At 42.5% G+C, this 12,597-nt stretch overlaps 1 protein-coding gene across 12 annotated transcripts in view; it reads right to left on the reverse strand.

The window, feature by feature from the left end:
- The window catches only part of KIF1B (kinesin family member 1B), a 172,048-nt gene that overhangs the window by 41,950 nt on the left and 117,501 nt on the right, over positions 1–12,597 (reverse strand). For all 12 annotated transcript variants that reach the window (XM_024345258.3, XM_063790026.1, XM_024345208.3 and 9 more), the window contains 5 exon segments: positions 5,731–5,849; positions 3,622–3,707; positions 3,161–3,290; positions 2,831–2,993; positions 504–594 (listed from right to left, as the gene is read on the reverse strand). In XM_024345258.3, coding sequence (XP_024201026.1) covers positions 504–594; positions 2,831–2,993; positions 3,161–3,290; positions 3,622–3,707; positions 5,731–5,849 — 589 coding nt within the window.

Below are 12,597 nucleotides of genomic sequence, written 5' to 3' on the forward strand. Positions count from 1 at the left end.
AGAGAGGGAAGGGTCTGTTTTCTTACTCCACGTTGGAATACAGTTGTAAAGGGCATTAATGTGTTAATTATACTATCAGTTGCAAGGAAAACAGATCTAAATCTTAATTTAGCTACAGAAGGTATTTGATATTTTTTGTTATTTGCAATCGAGCAACATAAGTATCTTAGGGTTTAAAGGACAATGCATTCACTTTAATAAAACTCTTATTAAGCATGCTTATTTTTCTAGGACAGAAACACTAAAACAACTCATTGCATTCAAACTGATGGAAGATTTTATTGGCAGACGAACCCACATTCACTAGGCCCATTGTAATACAGACAAGAAGGCTTGCTGCTCAGGCCACTGTGGATGACCTCACCACTCTAGCCACGCCCTCTATTGTCTACTCTCCCCCTGCACAGCCAGTGACTTGTACCTCTTCTTATCACCCTTCCTGGGCTGAGAAAGCCAAGGTACCAGAAAAACATATGTTTGGCAAAAAGGTCCATGTCACTTACATTCTGCACATGATAAAAGGCCAGGGGACTTCCTCTGCCATTGTTTTTGAGGGGCTCCGTGGAGAATGCTTCATCATGGCGATGCAAAAAGCTTCATAAAAAAAATAAAAAGACTCGTGAACAATGCATTAAACGGTTTTATCAGAATCTGTTTCAAGAGCCCAATGTGGATCCTATAGAAAGAAGCATTCCACTTAAGCAGATTCTTTAAGTTATTTACATTCCTTGTCAAGAACCTTTTCCATATTGCACAGAGGGCATTTTAGATTTTATTTCAAAAATGACTGAAAAATTAACTGACCCTGATCACTTAGCTATATGGAGGTATATGCAAGAATGCTTTAGAGAGAGTGAAGAAGTACATTCAATTAACTCCTCTTCCTTTGTAAAAGCTTTTTACTAAAAATAAAAACAATGTCATTTTGTACAGACAAAATTTAGCAGACTCAAGCTTCCACAGTTAGTGCGAGAGCCTGTGGATGGCATAGTTACCTAAGAGTCTGTTGTGGATTCAAATGTCACCTCTTCCAGGCAGCCTTTCCTGACTTACCCTGACAGTTTTGTGTTCCCACATTACTAGTAATGTTTTTTTCCTTAATAGCAATGATTTCACTGTAATAATGTATTTATATGCCTCTCTCCCCCAGACAGCAAGCGTTTTCCCACAGGTCTCGACACACGGAAGATACTCTGGAAAGATTTGTTAAAACAATGGGCTATATTTAGTTATTTTCACAGATAGTGAGATGTTATCGTTTTCTCTCTCTCTCTCCCTATTATTAGTCTGAAATAAAAAGAACTGCACAGTTAAAGAGGACCCAACACAAAGATTTACTGCCAGATAGAAAAATCCATCAGAAGGACACCCCTTCCATCAAGAAAAAATGGAGAAAAAGAAACTATTTTCAATTGGGGGGACAGACAGACTGGTAGTATGAACTTGTTGTCTTCCAAATTAGTTCACCCGTCTGAGAACACTAGCATGCTTTTGCCAAGTGCTCCAAATCCCTGATTCCTGTATTGCTGGCACTGCAGCACTCTTGGGGTTCCCTGACGACAGGTGAACTCATTCACAGTGCTCTGCAGCCATACCTTCCCGGCACAGGCCAGAGGAGCGACTATAAAAACACAGGACGCCTTTGAGGCTGCTTTCAACAGAAGCAACATGCCCTTTTCCCCAGAGCTAACACCAGGTAGAGATGCTGCTCTTTTTAGGAGATTGTAGGACAAAGGTCAGCTCACTATTATTTGTCACTTCAGACATCAGTTAACCAAATAGATGTTTTCCATAAAACGTATCAGTTGCCTGATTAGAATAATAGCAACAGTTCCAAAAAACAGATTCATCTGGTGAACACTATCCTGCCCTAAGTTTGAGGGTATGAGTGAAAACACATTAAATAGGTGAAATCAATGCTCAATGGGTAATATTCCAACAACTATGACTTGTAGCAAATGATATTAGTGGCTTACTATATAGTGATCACATTTAATTTAAATCACATTTGACTCAATTTTCTGTGATAAAACCTATACAAAAGCTTTATAAACTGCACTAGGACCCATGGGACGGCCAAGGCACATTCTGAGGGGAGAGGGATGGCAGAACCCAAAGCAGCCTCTTGGTGGCACCAGTGGCAAACTGAGGGCGGTAGGTATGAAGGGGTCAGACTTCAGTCTCTTGTACTGTGGCCCTTTCCAAGTACTGAAAAGACAAATTGAAGTTTGGAGGTATTAAAACTGAAGATTCACAAAAAAATGTTTTCCTGGGGCAGTCTTGAGAAGAAAGCATCCAGAGCACAGGGTTTGAGAGGGCCGCGGGAAAGAGCAAGTCCTATGTAGATGAGAAATGAGAGGTATCACATCTTCCCTACATACTAGCTTTTTTCAGTTGATGTAGAATTTATCCTTCTTTACATTGTTTAAATTTTCCTTTTCCCGAGTATTAAATAGGCGTAATTGCTAGCTAGATAAGTCATTGCTTTCAGGCTTATTAATAAGACATTTCAACATGAAGAAGACTAGAAAGACTCATCAACAGGCTTATGTGATCAGACCCTACATTCCTGGTAAAGGGGGACCGCTCACAGCAGAGCCCTGCAGCAGGATGCGCAGCATGCTCCTCCTGCCAGGGAACCCTGTTGCATTCCAGGACAGGTTTCTGGTTCTCACTCCCATAGGAGTGATGAAAGTATTTTCCTTCAGAGACTGGTCAGTCTTTGTCTCAAGAGTGTTAATCCCTCACACATGTAAAGCACTCTACAGTGCACAAGAGATGTCACCTTGGTTAGCAGCTAGCTGGGAGGCAGAGCAAAGGGGCAGCTTACTTGAACTGACAGAAGATATCTGCATACTCTGGGAGGATTCCACTGGCCTGCAACACTGTTACTCGGAAAGTGAAGGCACTGCCCAGTTTCAGGTGGTTGCCAATCTCTTCAGAAAACCCTTCCATTACCATCTTACCATCCAGCAAAGTGCTTGACTTCAAATCTAAAGAGGGTCAAATGAAGACACAGATGGTTCAAATAATGCAAAGAGGAGGGAGTTGGGCATGCTTTCCATTCCTAGTTGATGAAGGCCACTATGTCCCTTGATAATGGTCAATATTTTCCCTTTGTCGAAAATGTCCCCAAGCACAGTAAACTATGTCTACATACCCAAGTCATTAATTCGACTGATTTCTTCTGGAGGAGTGATGACCTCAGAACTCTGACCCTGTCCTTCCACAATCCTCAACTCCTCCAAGGACAGACCAGAACGAGTCATTGCAACAGACGAAAAGTCACTCTGAAAAAAAGGCAGGGGCAGATACATGGTAAAGTAGTATAAAAACGTATTTTTCCCCAGTTGCCTTACTTCTGTTTATCTGCCCAACAAATAATAGTGACTGGAAAATTACATGGACTGAGGGCTGTCTGAGGAAAGGCAATGAATAAAATATGAATATTGAGTCTATACACCTTTACCTTCATAATTGTTAGACATGTCCCATATTCTATTGAACTACTCTGTGGCAACCAGCACCCTGTATTTTTCAGTTTTACAGGAGAACTGATCTCCAATGCTGAACATTCTTTCTCTTTCCACAGGGTTTTCCTTCTTCCTGACGGTTTCTCACCTGATTAAAGTATTCATTATCAAAAGATATTTTAGCTGTTCCTGACTGTCGAATTCCAGAGCCATAATCAGGAGCTTCTTCATCCGCTAAAGCAGAAAAAAAAATTAGCAAGAATTGAGTGAGACTACACAGGGGGAGGGAGGGAAAAGGCTCTTGCTGGATTATAAACTCAAGTCTTTGGCATGAGAGAATGATACCAAAGTAGTAACACGGCATGGGCTGCTTCGCACTCTGTTCATGTAGATTTATCAACTTCCTCAGCTCAAATGAGACTAGTCAATAAAGAATCGGTTTCAGGCCGGGTGCGGTGGCTCACGCCTGTCATCCCAGCACTTTGAGGGGCTGAGGTGGGCAGATCACGAGGTCAGGAGTTCGAGACCAGCCTGACCAACATGGTGAAACCCCGTCTCTATTAAAAATACAAAAATTAGCCGGGCGTGGTGGCGGGCACCTGTAATCCCAGCTACTGAGGAGGCTGAGGCAGGAGAATTGCTTGAACCCGGGAGGCGGAGGTTGCAGTGAGCCGAGATTGCACCACTGCACTCCAGCCTGGGCAACAGAGCGAGACTCCGTCTCAAAAAAAAAGAATCAGTTTTATTCTTGAGATTGTTCAAATGTCATACCTAGAAATCCTGACTGTCTCCATGCTGGCAAGATAATAGTCAATAATACCAAACAAGTATTTGAAAATAGTATATTGTACTTGTGGAGGAGACTTCCATATACTCAACACTGGTGATTGTGTCACAAGTTTCCATAGGGGAAAGGCTGAAAGGTCACTGGACACAGCCCAGCATTTGGGAATTAAGACAGAAAGATTACAGAAAATGACCACATTCTTTCCTCAGAACATAGGCTGGATCATGGAAAAATGGAAAATACCAAAATCTTTTTTTTTTTTCAATTGTTTTTTAAGAGATGGGGTCTCACTATGTTGCCCAGGTTGGCCTCAAACTCCTGGGCTCAAGCAATCCTGCCTCAGCCTCCCAAGTAGCTGGGACTACAGGCACGAGCCACCACAATCAGCTTATATCAGCTTGACCCGTGCATTACAAAACAACAGCCAAACAAATGTCTATTACAAGTACTCTGAGAAAAAACAAAACAAAACAAAAAAAAACAACTAAGCAAGACAAAGGCCTAACAATCCTTTGTTAATAATGAAGCAGTTAAGATACATTATTTAGGCCAGGCTGGGCGCAGTGGCTGACGCCTGTAATCCCAGCACTTTGGGAGGCCGAGGTGGGCAGATCATCTGAGGTCAGGAGTTTGAGACCGGCCTGGCCAAAATGGTGAAACTTCGTTTCTACTAAAAATATAAAAATTACCTGGGTGTGATGGTGGGCACTTGTAATCCCATTTACTAGGGAGGCTGAGGCATGAGAATCGCTTGAACCCAGGAAGCGGAGATTGCAGTGAGTTGAGATTGTGCCACTGCACTCCAGCCTGGGCAATAGAGCGACACTCCGTCTCAAAACAAAATAAAAGGCCAATGACTGGCCGGGTGCAATGGCCCACACCCGTAATCCTAACATTTTGGGAGGCCAGGGCAGGAAGATCGCTTGAACTCAGGAGTTCGATCGAGACTATGCTGGGCAGCATAATGAGACCCCAACTCTATAAAATTTATAAACTTAAAAATTAGCTGGGATGGTGGTGTGCATCTGTAGTTCCGGCTATTCAGGTGGCTGAGGTGGGAGGATGGCTGAGCCTGGAGGTGAAGGATGCAGTGAGATATGATTGCACCATTGCACTCCAGCCTGGACGGCAAAGTGAGACCCTGTCTCAAAAAAAAAAAAAACAAAAAATACACCAATGACTTTTATATAGTTAATGCAAGAGCTGTTCTTTAACATGTTTAAGGAAATCTCTTTACCCCATTATTGCAAAGTAGCAGTAGTCTGGACTAAGCAGGATCTATTTGTGATACTTGGGAACAACTGCTAGAAAGGAGCAATAAAGGCTTTCTCCAAAGTATGTGTCTGTGTATTACACATACAAACTCCCCACAGTTTGTATGTGTAATATAAGCGTGACCCACGCAGAATCAGCCTGCTTTGTCTCTAGACAAAGAACTCACAGCTCTCATTTCAGAAGAGGGTCACCTACCTGCGATGGCCTGTACAGCCACACGCAGAAATCCCCGCACTTCACCTTTCTCACTGACGATGGCCACCCTGTGGATCAGGGGCACGGGATACAGCAGATTGCTCAGGTAAACAAATGCCCTAAAGACAGAAACCAGGAGACAAATGTCAGAACATCCATGGAGAGATAAACTGGCTTTCAGATTCACTGAGACCATCTTCCTGCAACTGTGAGCTGACTTCTGGCCTTGTCTTAAGACCCCTTCTCAGTCCTAGCCTCTCAGATTTGCCTCCAGCTGCCTTTTCAGCACAGATAATGAACAAGCAAACGCTTGGCAGAACTGTTGACGAAGACCAACACACACCAAATCATGCTCTAAAACTTAACTACTGTAGGGAGAAGAGTCACACCTGGAAGCAGACTTTCAAGATACTGCTCTATGAATGCTGCTGCGGGCAGGTTGGAGGAGGAGCCCATTCAAGAGCTCAACCTTTTTTTTTTTTTTTTTTTTTTTTTGAGACAGAGTCTCGCTCTGTCGCCAGGCTGTAGTACAGTGGCACGATCTCAGCTCACTGCAACCTCCGGCTCCCAGGTTCAAGTGATTCTCCTGCCTCAGCCTCCCGAGTAGCTGGGATTACAGGCACGCGCCACCATAGCCAGCTAATTTTTGTATTTTTAATAGAGACGGGGTTTCACCATGTTGGCCAGGCTGGTCTCAATCTCCTGACCTTGTGATCCACCCGCCTCGGCCTCCCAAAGTGCTGGGATTACAGGTGTGAGCCACCGTGCCCAGGCGAGCTTAACCTTTTAATTTAAGAAATTATAAAGAGGTTTTGTTTCATTTTTCCCAATAGATAAAACAGAAACCAGGAGACAAAAAAGGCAGGGAAATGGGACGAAATACAGTTAATAACTCTAAAATAAATTCCATATCACAGCATATGGTCTTTATTGGTTGCTTTTTGTCTGATTTTGAGATGGAGTCTCACTCTGTCACCCAGGCTGGAATGCAGTGGTGCAATCTCGGCTCACTGCAAGCTCTGCCTCCCAGGTTCACGCCACTCTCCTGCCTCAGCCTCCCGAGTACCTGGGACTATAGGCGCCCGCCACCATGCCCAGCTAATTTTTTTGGATTTTTATTAGAGACAGGGTTTCACCGTGTTAGCCAGGATGGTCTTGATCTCCTGACCTCGTGATCCGCCCGCAACAGCCTTCCAAAGTGCTGGGATTACAGGCGTGAGCCACCGCACCTGGCCTATGGGTCTTTATTGTTACCTTATTTATTTATTTATTTTGAGATGGAGTTTCACTCTTGTTGCCCAGGCTGGAGTGCAGTGGCGCAATCTCAGCTCACTGCAACCTCTATCTCCCGGGTTCAAGCGATTCTCCTGTCTCAGCCTCCTGAGTAGGCTGGGTTTCTCCCTGTTGGTCAGGCTGGTTTCAAACTCCTGACCTCAGGTGATCTGCCCGCCTCGGCCTCCCAAAGTGCTGGGATTACAGGCGTGAGCCACCGTGCCTGGCCATTTATTGTTACTTTAAGAAATAACTATTATTGGCTGGGAGTGGTGGCTCATGCCCGTAATCCCAGCACTTTGGGAGGCTGAGGTAGGCGGATCACCTGAGGCCAGGAGTTCGAGACCAGCCTGGCCAACATGGCGAAACACTGTCTCTACTAAAAATATAAAAATTAGCCGGGCATGGTGGCATGCACCTGTTGTCCTAGCTACTCAAGAGGCTGTAGCAGGAGAATCGCTTGAACCCGGGAGGTGGAGGTTGTGGTGAGCCAAAATTGCACCACTGCACTCTAGCCTGGGTGACAGGGTGAGACTCTGTCTCAAAAAAAAAAAAAAGAGGCCAGGCGCAGTGGCTCATGCTTGTAATCCCAGCACTTTGGGAGGCCGAGGCGGGCCGATCACAAGGTCAGGAGATCAAGACCATCCTGGCTAACACGGTGAAACTCCGTCTCTACAAAAAATACAAAAAATTAGCCAGGCATAGTGGCAGGCGCCTGTAGTCCCAGCTACTCAGGAGGCTGAGGCAGGAGAATGGCGTGAACCCGGGAGGCGGAGCTTGCAGTGAGCCGAGATCGTGCCACTGCACTCCAGCCTGGGCGACAGAGTGAGACTCTGTCTCAAAAAAAAAAAAAAAAAAAAGAAATGACTATTATCTTCAGGCAGGGTGACTGACAAGGTGAGGTCAGCAGACACAAATGGGCAGAGAAGCTCTGCAGCAAGAAATTTTTGAGTTCTAAGATTAGAGGAGACTCTGAATGGGCATCAAGATAAATGTTAAGGGCCGGGTGGCTCACGTCTGTAATCCCAGCACTTTGGGAGGCCGAGGCAGGTGGGTCACCTGAGGTCAGGAGTTCGAGACCAGCCTGGCCAACATGGTGAAACCCCGTCTCTACTAAAAATACAAAATTTAGCCAGGCGTGGTGGCAGGCGCCTGTAATCCCAGCTACTCGGGGGCGCCGAGGCAGTAGAATCGCTTGAACCCAGGAGGTGAAGGTTGCAGTGAGCCGAGATCGCACCATTGCACTCCAGCCTGGGGGACAAGAGCAAGACTTTGTCTCAAGAGAAAAAAAGAAAAAAAAAAAAGAAAAAAGATAAATGTTAAGGGAGAAGATGACAGTTGATGCCTAAAAGGTTTGCGTTTGCTCCTAGAGTTCAAAACCTAATTCAGAAATGCATAAGTAAAAGCTAAATTATAGCTCTAACACTTTATATTTCAAGCAAACTAGCAAAGTCCTATCACATTTGTATTTTCTTCTTTATTGTGTAGCTATTACTTTTTTAAAAAAGCAATAAAAACTGGTGGTCACAAAGCTAGAGTGTTCATTCCAATTAGTGAAAGGGAAATAGAATCTAGTTCCTACTATGATTCCAGTCTTCCCATTTGGTATATGCTGATCTTCGAACATAAGACAAAAGACAAAGACAGACACTTGTATCAATAAATCAAACAAAACCAAGTGACATACATGTTTATCTGATGATTTTCCTGCTCTGAAATCTATTTTAAAACAAAGAGAGGAGGAGGATAGACTGGGTATTTGGGATTTCAACTCAAAGTAATGAAAATTATGAAAACAGACATAATACATCACAGAAAAACAAATGTTAACATAACTAGAGCATAAATGAAATACAAATGAATCTATAACAAAAATAACTGCAAATGAACATTAAATCAGATGAAATAATGCCACTTCCCTTTCAGTCTGCTCCAAAGCAGGAGAGAGAGAAATGCTAAGAAACAGAGAGCTGAAGCTCTGGTGTAAAAAAACATAAGAATGAAAAGTTCTAAAAAGTTCTAAACAAGACCCTCAAACAACAACTACTGCAACAGAATTTAAAAGACTAAGAATTTGGCGTAAGGTATCAAATGGATAATTTCGCTTTCAAAGTCAACACATACACAGATCACCCTCCTCTATTATGGGCACCCCAGCTAGACTTGCCCATTTCAAGGCCTGGGCCATTAAAGAGCCATTGCACATGTCCCCTGCCTGGAGTCCTCTCTGCACTCGATGCCTACACCTCATGCCTTTGATGTCTTTTTTTTTTTTTTGAGATGGGGTTTCACCATGTTGGCCAGGCTGGTCTCAAACTCCTGATCTCAGGTGATTCACCCACCTCAGCCTCCCAAAGTGCTGGGATTACAGGCGTGAGCTACCACACCCGGCCTCATGCCTTTGATTTCACATCTTCAGGTCTTATTTCAAACACCACTTTCTCATAACAGGTCCCCCAATGTTATGTGATCTCCGACAACACACACAACTATTTCATCACTGCTATAATTTACATTTATTTGTGCAATTATTTAATTTATGTCTGTGTCATCCATCAGACTATAAGTCTATGAGGGCAGGAACCATGTCTGGTTTTGCACACCACTGTCTGCAGAGGGCTGGGCCACTCTATAAATATTTGGTAAGTGAACATCAATGTGCATAAGGGAACAGGAAAATGATTTGCCTCTTATCTTTAAGTAGAAGTGGAAGCTTTTCTAGAAAAATGGGTTATAACAGAAGCAGAAAATCAAAGCCATCCAACTTATACTAGGTTGATTTTTCAGAGCCACCTCATAATGGATATTAACTATATAGAACACATTTAGATTCCTAACTATATCTAATTTATCTTAAAAATAGCTATTCAAAAACAGGAGCCACCTTTTTTTTTTTTAAAGAAAGCTTATATTAAGCACACATTACATTAAAGTACTGTTTGCACACACAGTAAAGATGAGATTGCCTTTCTGCCTATGGCAATGGCTAGTCCAAGTGTGGGAGCATTGAAGGCCATTATTATAGATTTCCCTTTTTAGATAATTCTGTAATTCTATGGCAGGGACATCAGCTCCATGACTACACAATCACACATTCACTAGGTAGCACCTTGTTATGTTACCAGAATATAGCCCTTAGCTCCAAATCAATGCTATATGAACATTCTATTCTGAAGCTTTTTAAACAGAATTTTCATAATTACTCTGCATTTTTGAGAATCCTTATACTTTGACCTAGCAGACTGAAGGAGAACAGGGATGAGAGAGGGGAATATGTAAAGGATACGTTAGCAGAAAGTTCAATGAAGTTACTTCAAAAAGTGGAACAAACTGGTCAACATAAAGATAAGAAAAATTAGCAAAATTATGGTGCTACTTATAGAAAGAATGTCAGTTAAGGTACTTAGAGAGATCACAGAATCATCATCTTTAACCCCCTTTTAACCCAGAAGACTAGCTTAAATATTTTACATTTCATCCCAAATTATGATGGATGGTTCATAACATCCCAGCATGCCATAAGAGAATAGCTAAAGGGACAAGCTCTTTTTCACTTGCAATATAAAGTTTTAGCAGAGGCAGTCATGGCTAAAAAACAAACTTACTAATCGAATTTCACAAGAAACTAATTTTTTTTTCCCCCTAGACAGAGTCTTCGCTCTGTTGCCCAGGCTGAAGTGCAGTGGCGCGATCTCGGCTCACTGCAACCTCCCCCTCCCGGGTTCAAGCAATTCTCCTACCTCAGCCTCCTGAGTAGCTGGGATTACCGGCACAAACCACCATGCCTGGCTAATATTTGTATTCTTAGTAGAGACGAGGTTTCACCATGTTGGCCAGGCTGGTTTCGAACTCTTGACCTCATGATCTGCCCACCTCGGCCTCCCAAAGTGCTGGGATTACGGGAGTGAGCCACCGCACCCAGCCAGAAACTAAAAATTTTACAAGTGATTTATATTGGCAATTATATGCCAATAGGAGAAATCCAATCTTGTGAATCACAAAAACAGGAAAGTAGTTACTTTCCTTACACATACAATGACCACTACACAACTGGGTGATGTTGCATTATTGTAAATTTTGTTTGTAGAAGAGAAATGTAGTCAAGGGCAAAAATGGAAAGCTATCCTTCACTTTACTGATTGCTATTATATTATTTCACTTCCTCCCCCAGTCCTTTCTTGCAAGGTTAGAACTTGGGAACCTAAACAAATGGAAAAATCAATTCCTGAGCCACAGCTCCATAAGTATTTTATGTGAAAATCAAAATAGAGTTGATTGCTTTATACCTATACTTACATCTGACATGATTAAAAGAAAGAAAACTATAAAACTAGAGAGAAAACAATACATGTATCCTCAGTTAATTTCCACATTAAGTGGGATTGTCTTGAGTTTCCACACAACTTCCTCAAAATACAAATGCTTCTTAGTAGAAGTCTTAACCAGGATATTCATTTTTGCTAGTGTAGATGACAGAATATGAAAGTTGAAAAAGATCTTTATGGCTCTTTATTTCTACCTGTTATTCACTTTACACTTGAGAGCCCAAAGGCTTCACTTTAAGTTGCTTGTCATAGTGACAGAGATGGCCTAGGACCCAAGGCTTCTCCTGACAATTAGGTCAGGCTTCTCCTCACCATGTTACGTAAGATGAAGCTGCCTACTCTTCACTGCAATGGTATAGAACACAAGCGAACAGTTTTAGAAACTGTGTAATTAGCACTGGGACAAAGTTTATGGCCAGAAACTGGGTTTTAACTTCCAACTCCCTTAGAACAGGATGGAAACGTGCTGAAGAACACAGGCAGCCATCAAATGAAGCAAGCATTATTGTCCCATTATTTGTACATACCTTTCTCAATTTTAATAAAAATCAGCTTCTCTGAAATTCTACGTATCTATTCATGGCGATATGCCAGTAGAAAACAATATTCATGGCCACATAATCCCTTTATGTTTATTCATGGAAAAACTGAATTCTAAATGCTCCTTTGCCACTGGAAAACCCAGAGACTGTCTAATACTATGACCTACAGTTACACTTGAGGCTTTCATTTCTATCAAAAAAGCTTTTCTTTTCCCCCTTTCCATAAGAATGATCATCTTCTAATTTAGTTATGAGGTTCTGACCATGTGACCAATACCATACTACAAATTCTGTTTTATTTTATTTTATATTTTTTGGTAGAGTTGGGGTCTTGCTCTGTCCCCAGGCTGGAGTGCAGTGGTGCAATCATGGCTCACTGCAGCCTCAAACTCTTGGGCTCAAATTATCCTCCTGCCTTAGCCTTCCAAGAAGCTGGGACTACAGGCATGCACCACAACACCCAGCTAATTGTTTTTTAAATTTTCAAAGAGACAGGGTCTCACTATGTTGCCCACTCTGGTCTCAAACTTCTGGCCTCAGCCTCCAGAGTTGCTGAGATTACAGGTGTGAGCCACTGCACCTGGTGAGATAAATTTTAGAACCTATGTCTCTACTAGGTCAGGAGACTCGCTATCCTTTAATTTTTAGATAACTGGTACTCATCCATTTAACACTGACATAATTCCCTTATTTATAAAGGATTCAACAATATGTGATTCTAATGTACC

The sequence above is a fragment of the Pan troglodytes genome, chromosome 1 (assembly GCF_028858775.2).
Source record: "Pan troglodytes isolate AG18354 chromosome 1, NHGRI_mPanTro3-v2.0_pri, whole genome shotgun sequence".
NCBI lineage: Eukaryota > Metazoa > Chordata > Mammalia > Primates > Hominidae > Pan > Pan troglodytes.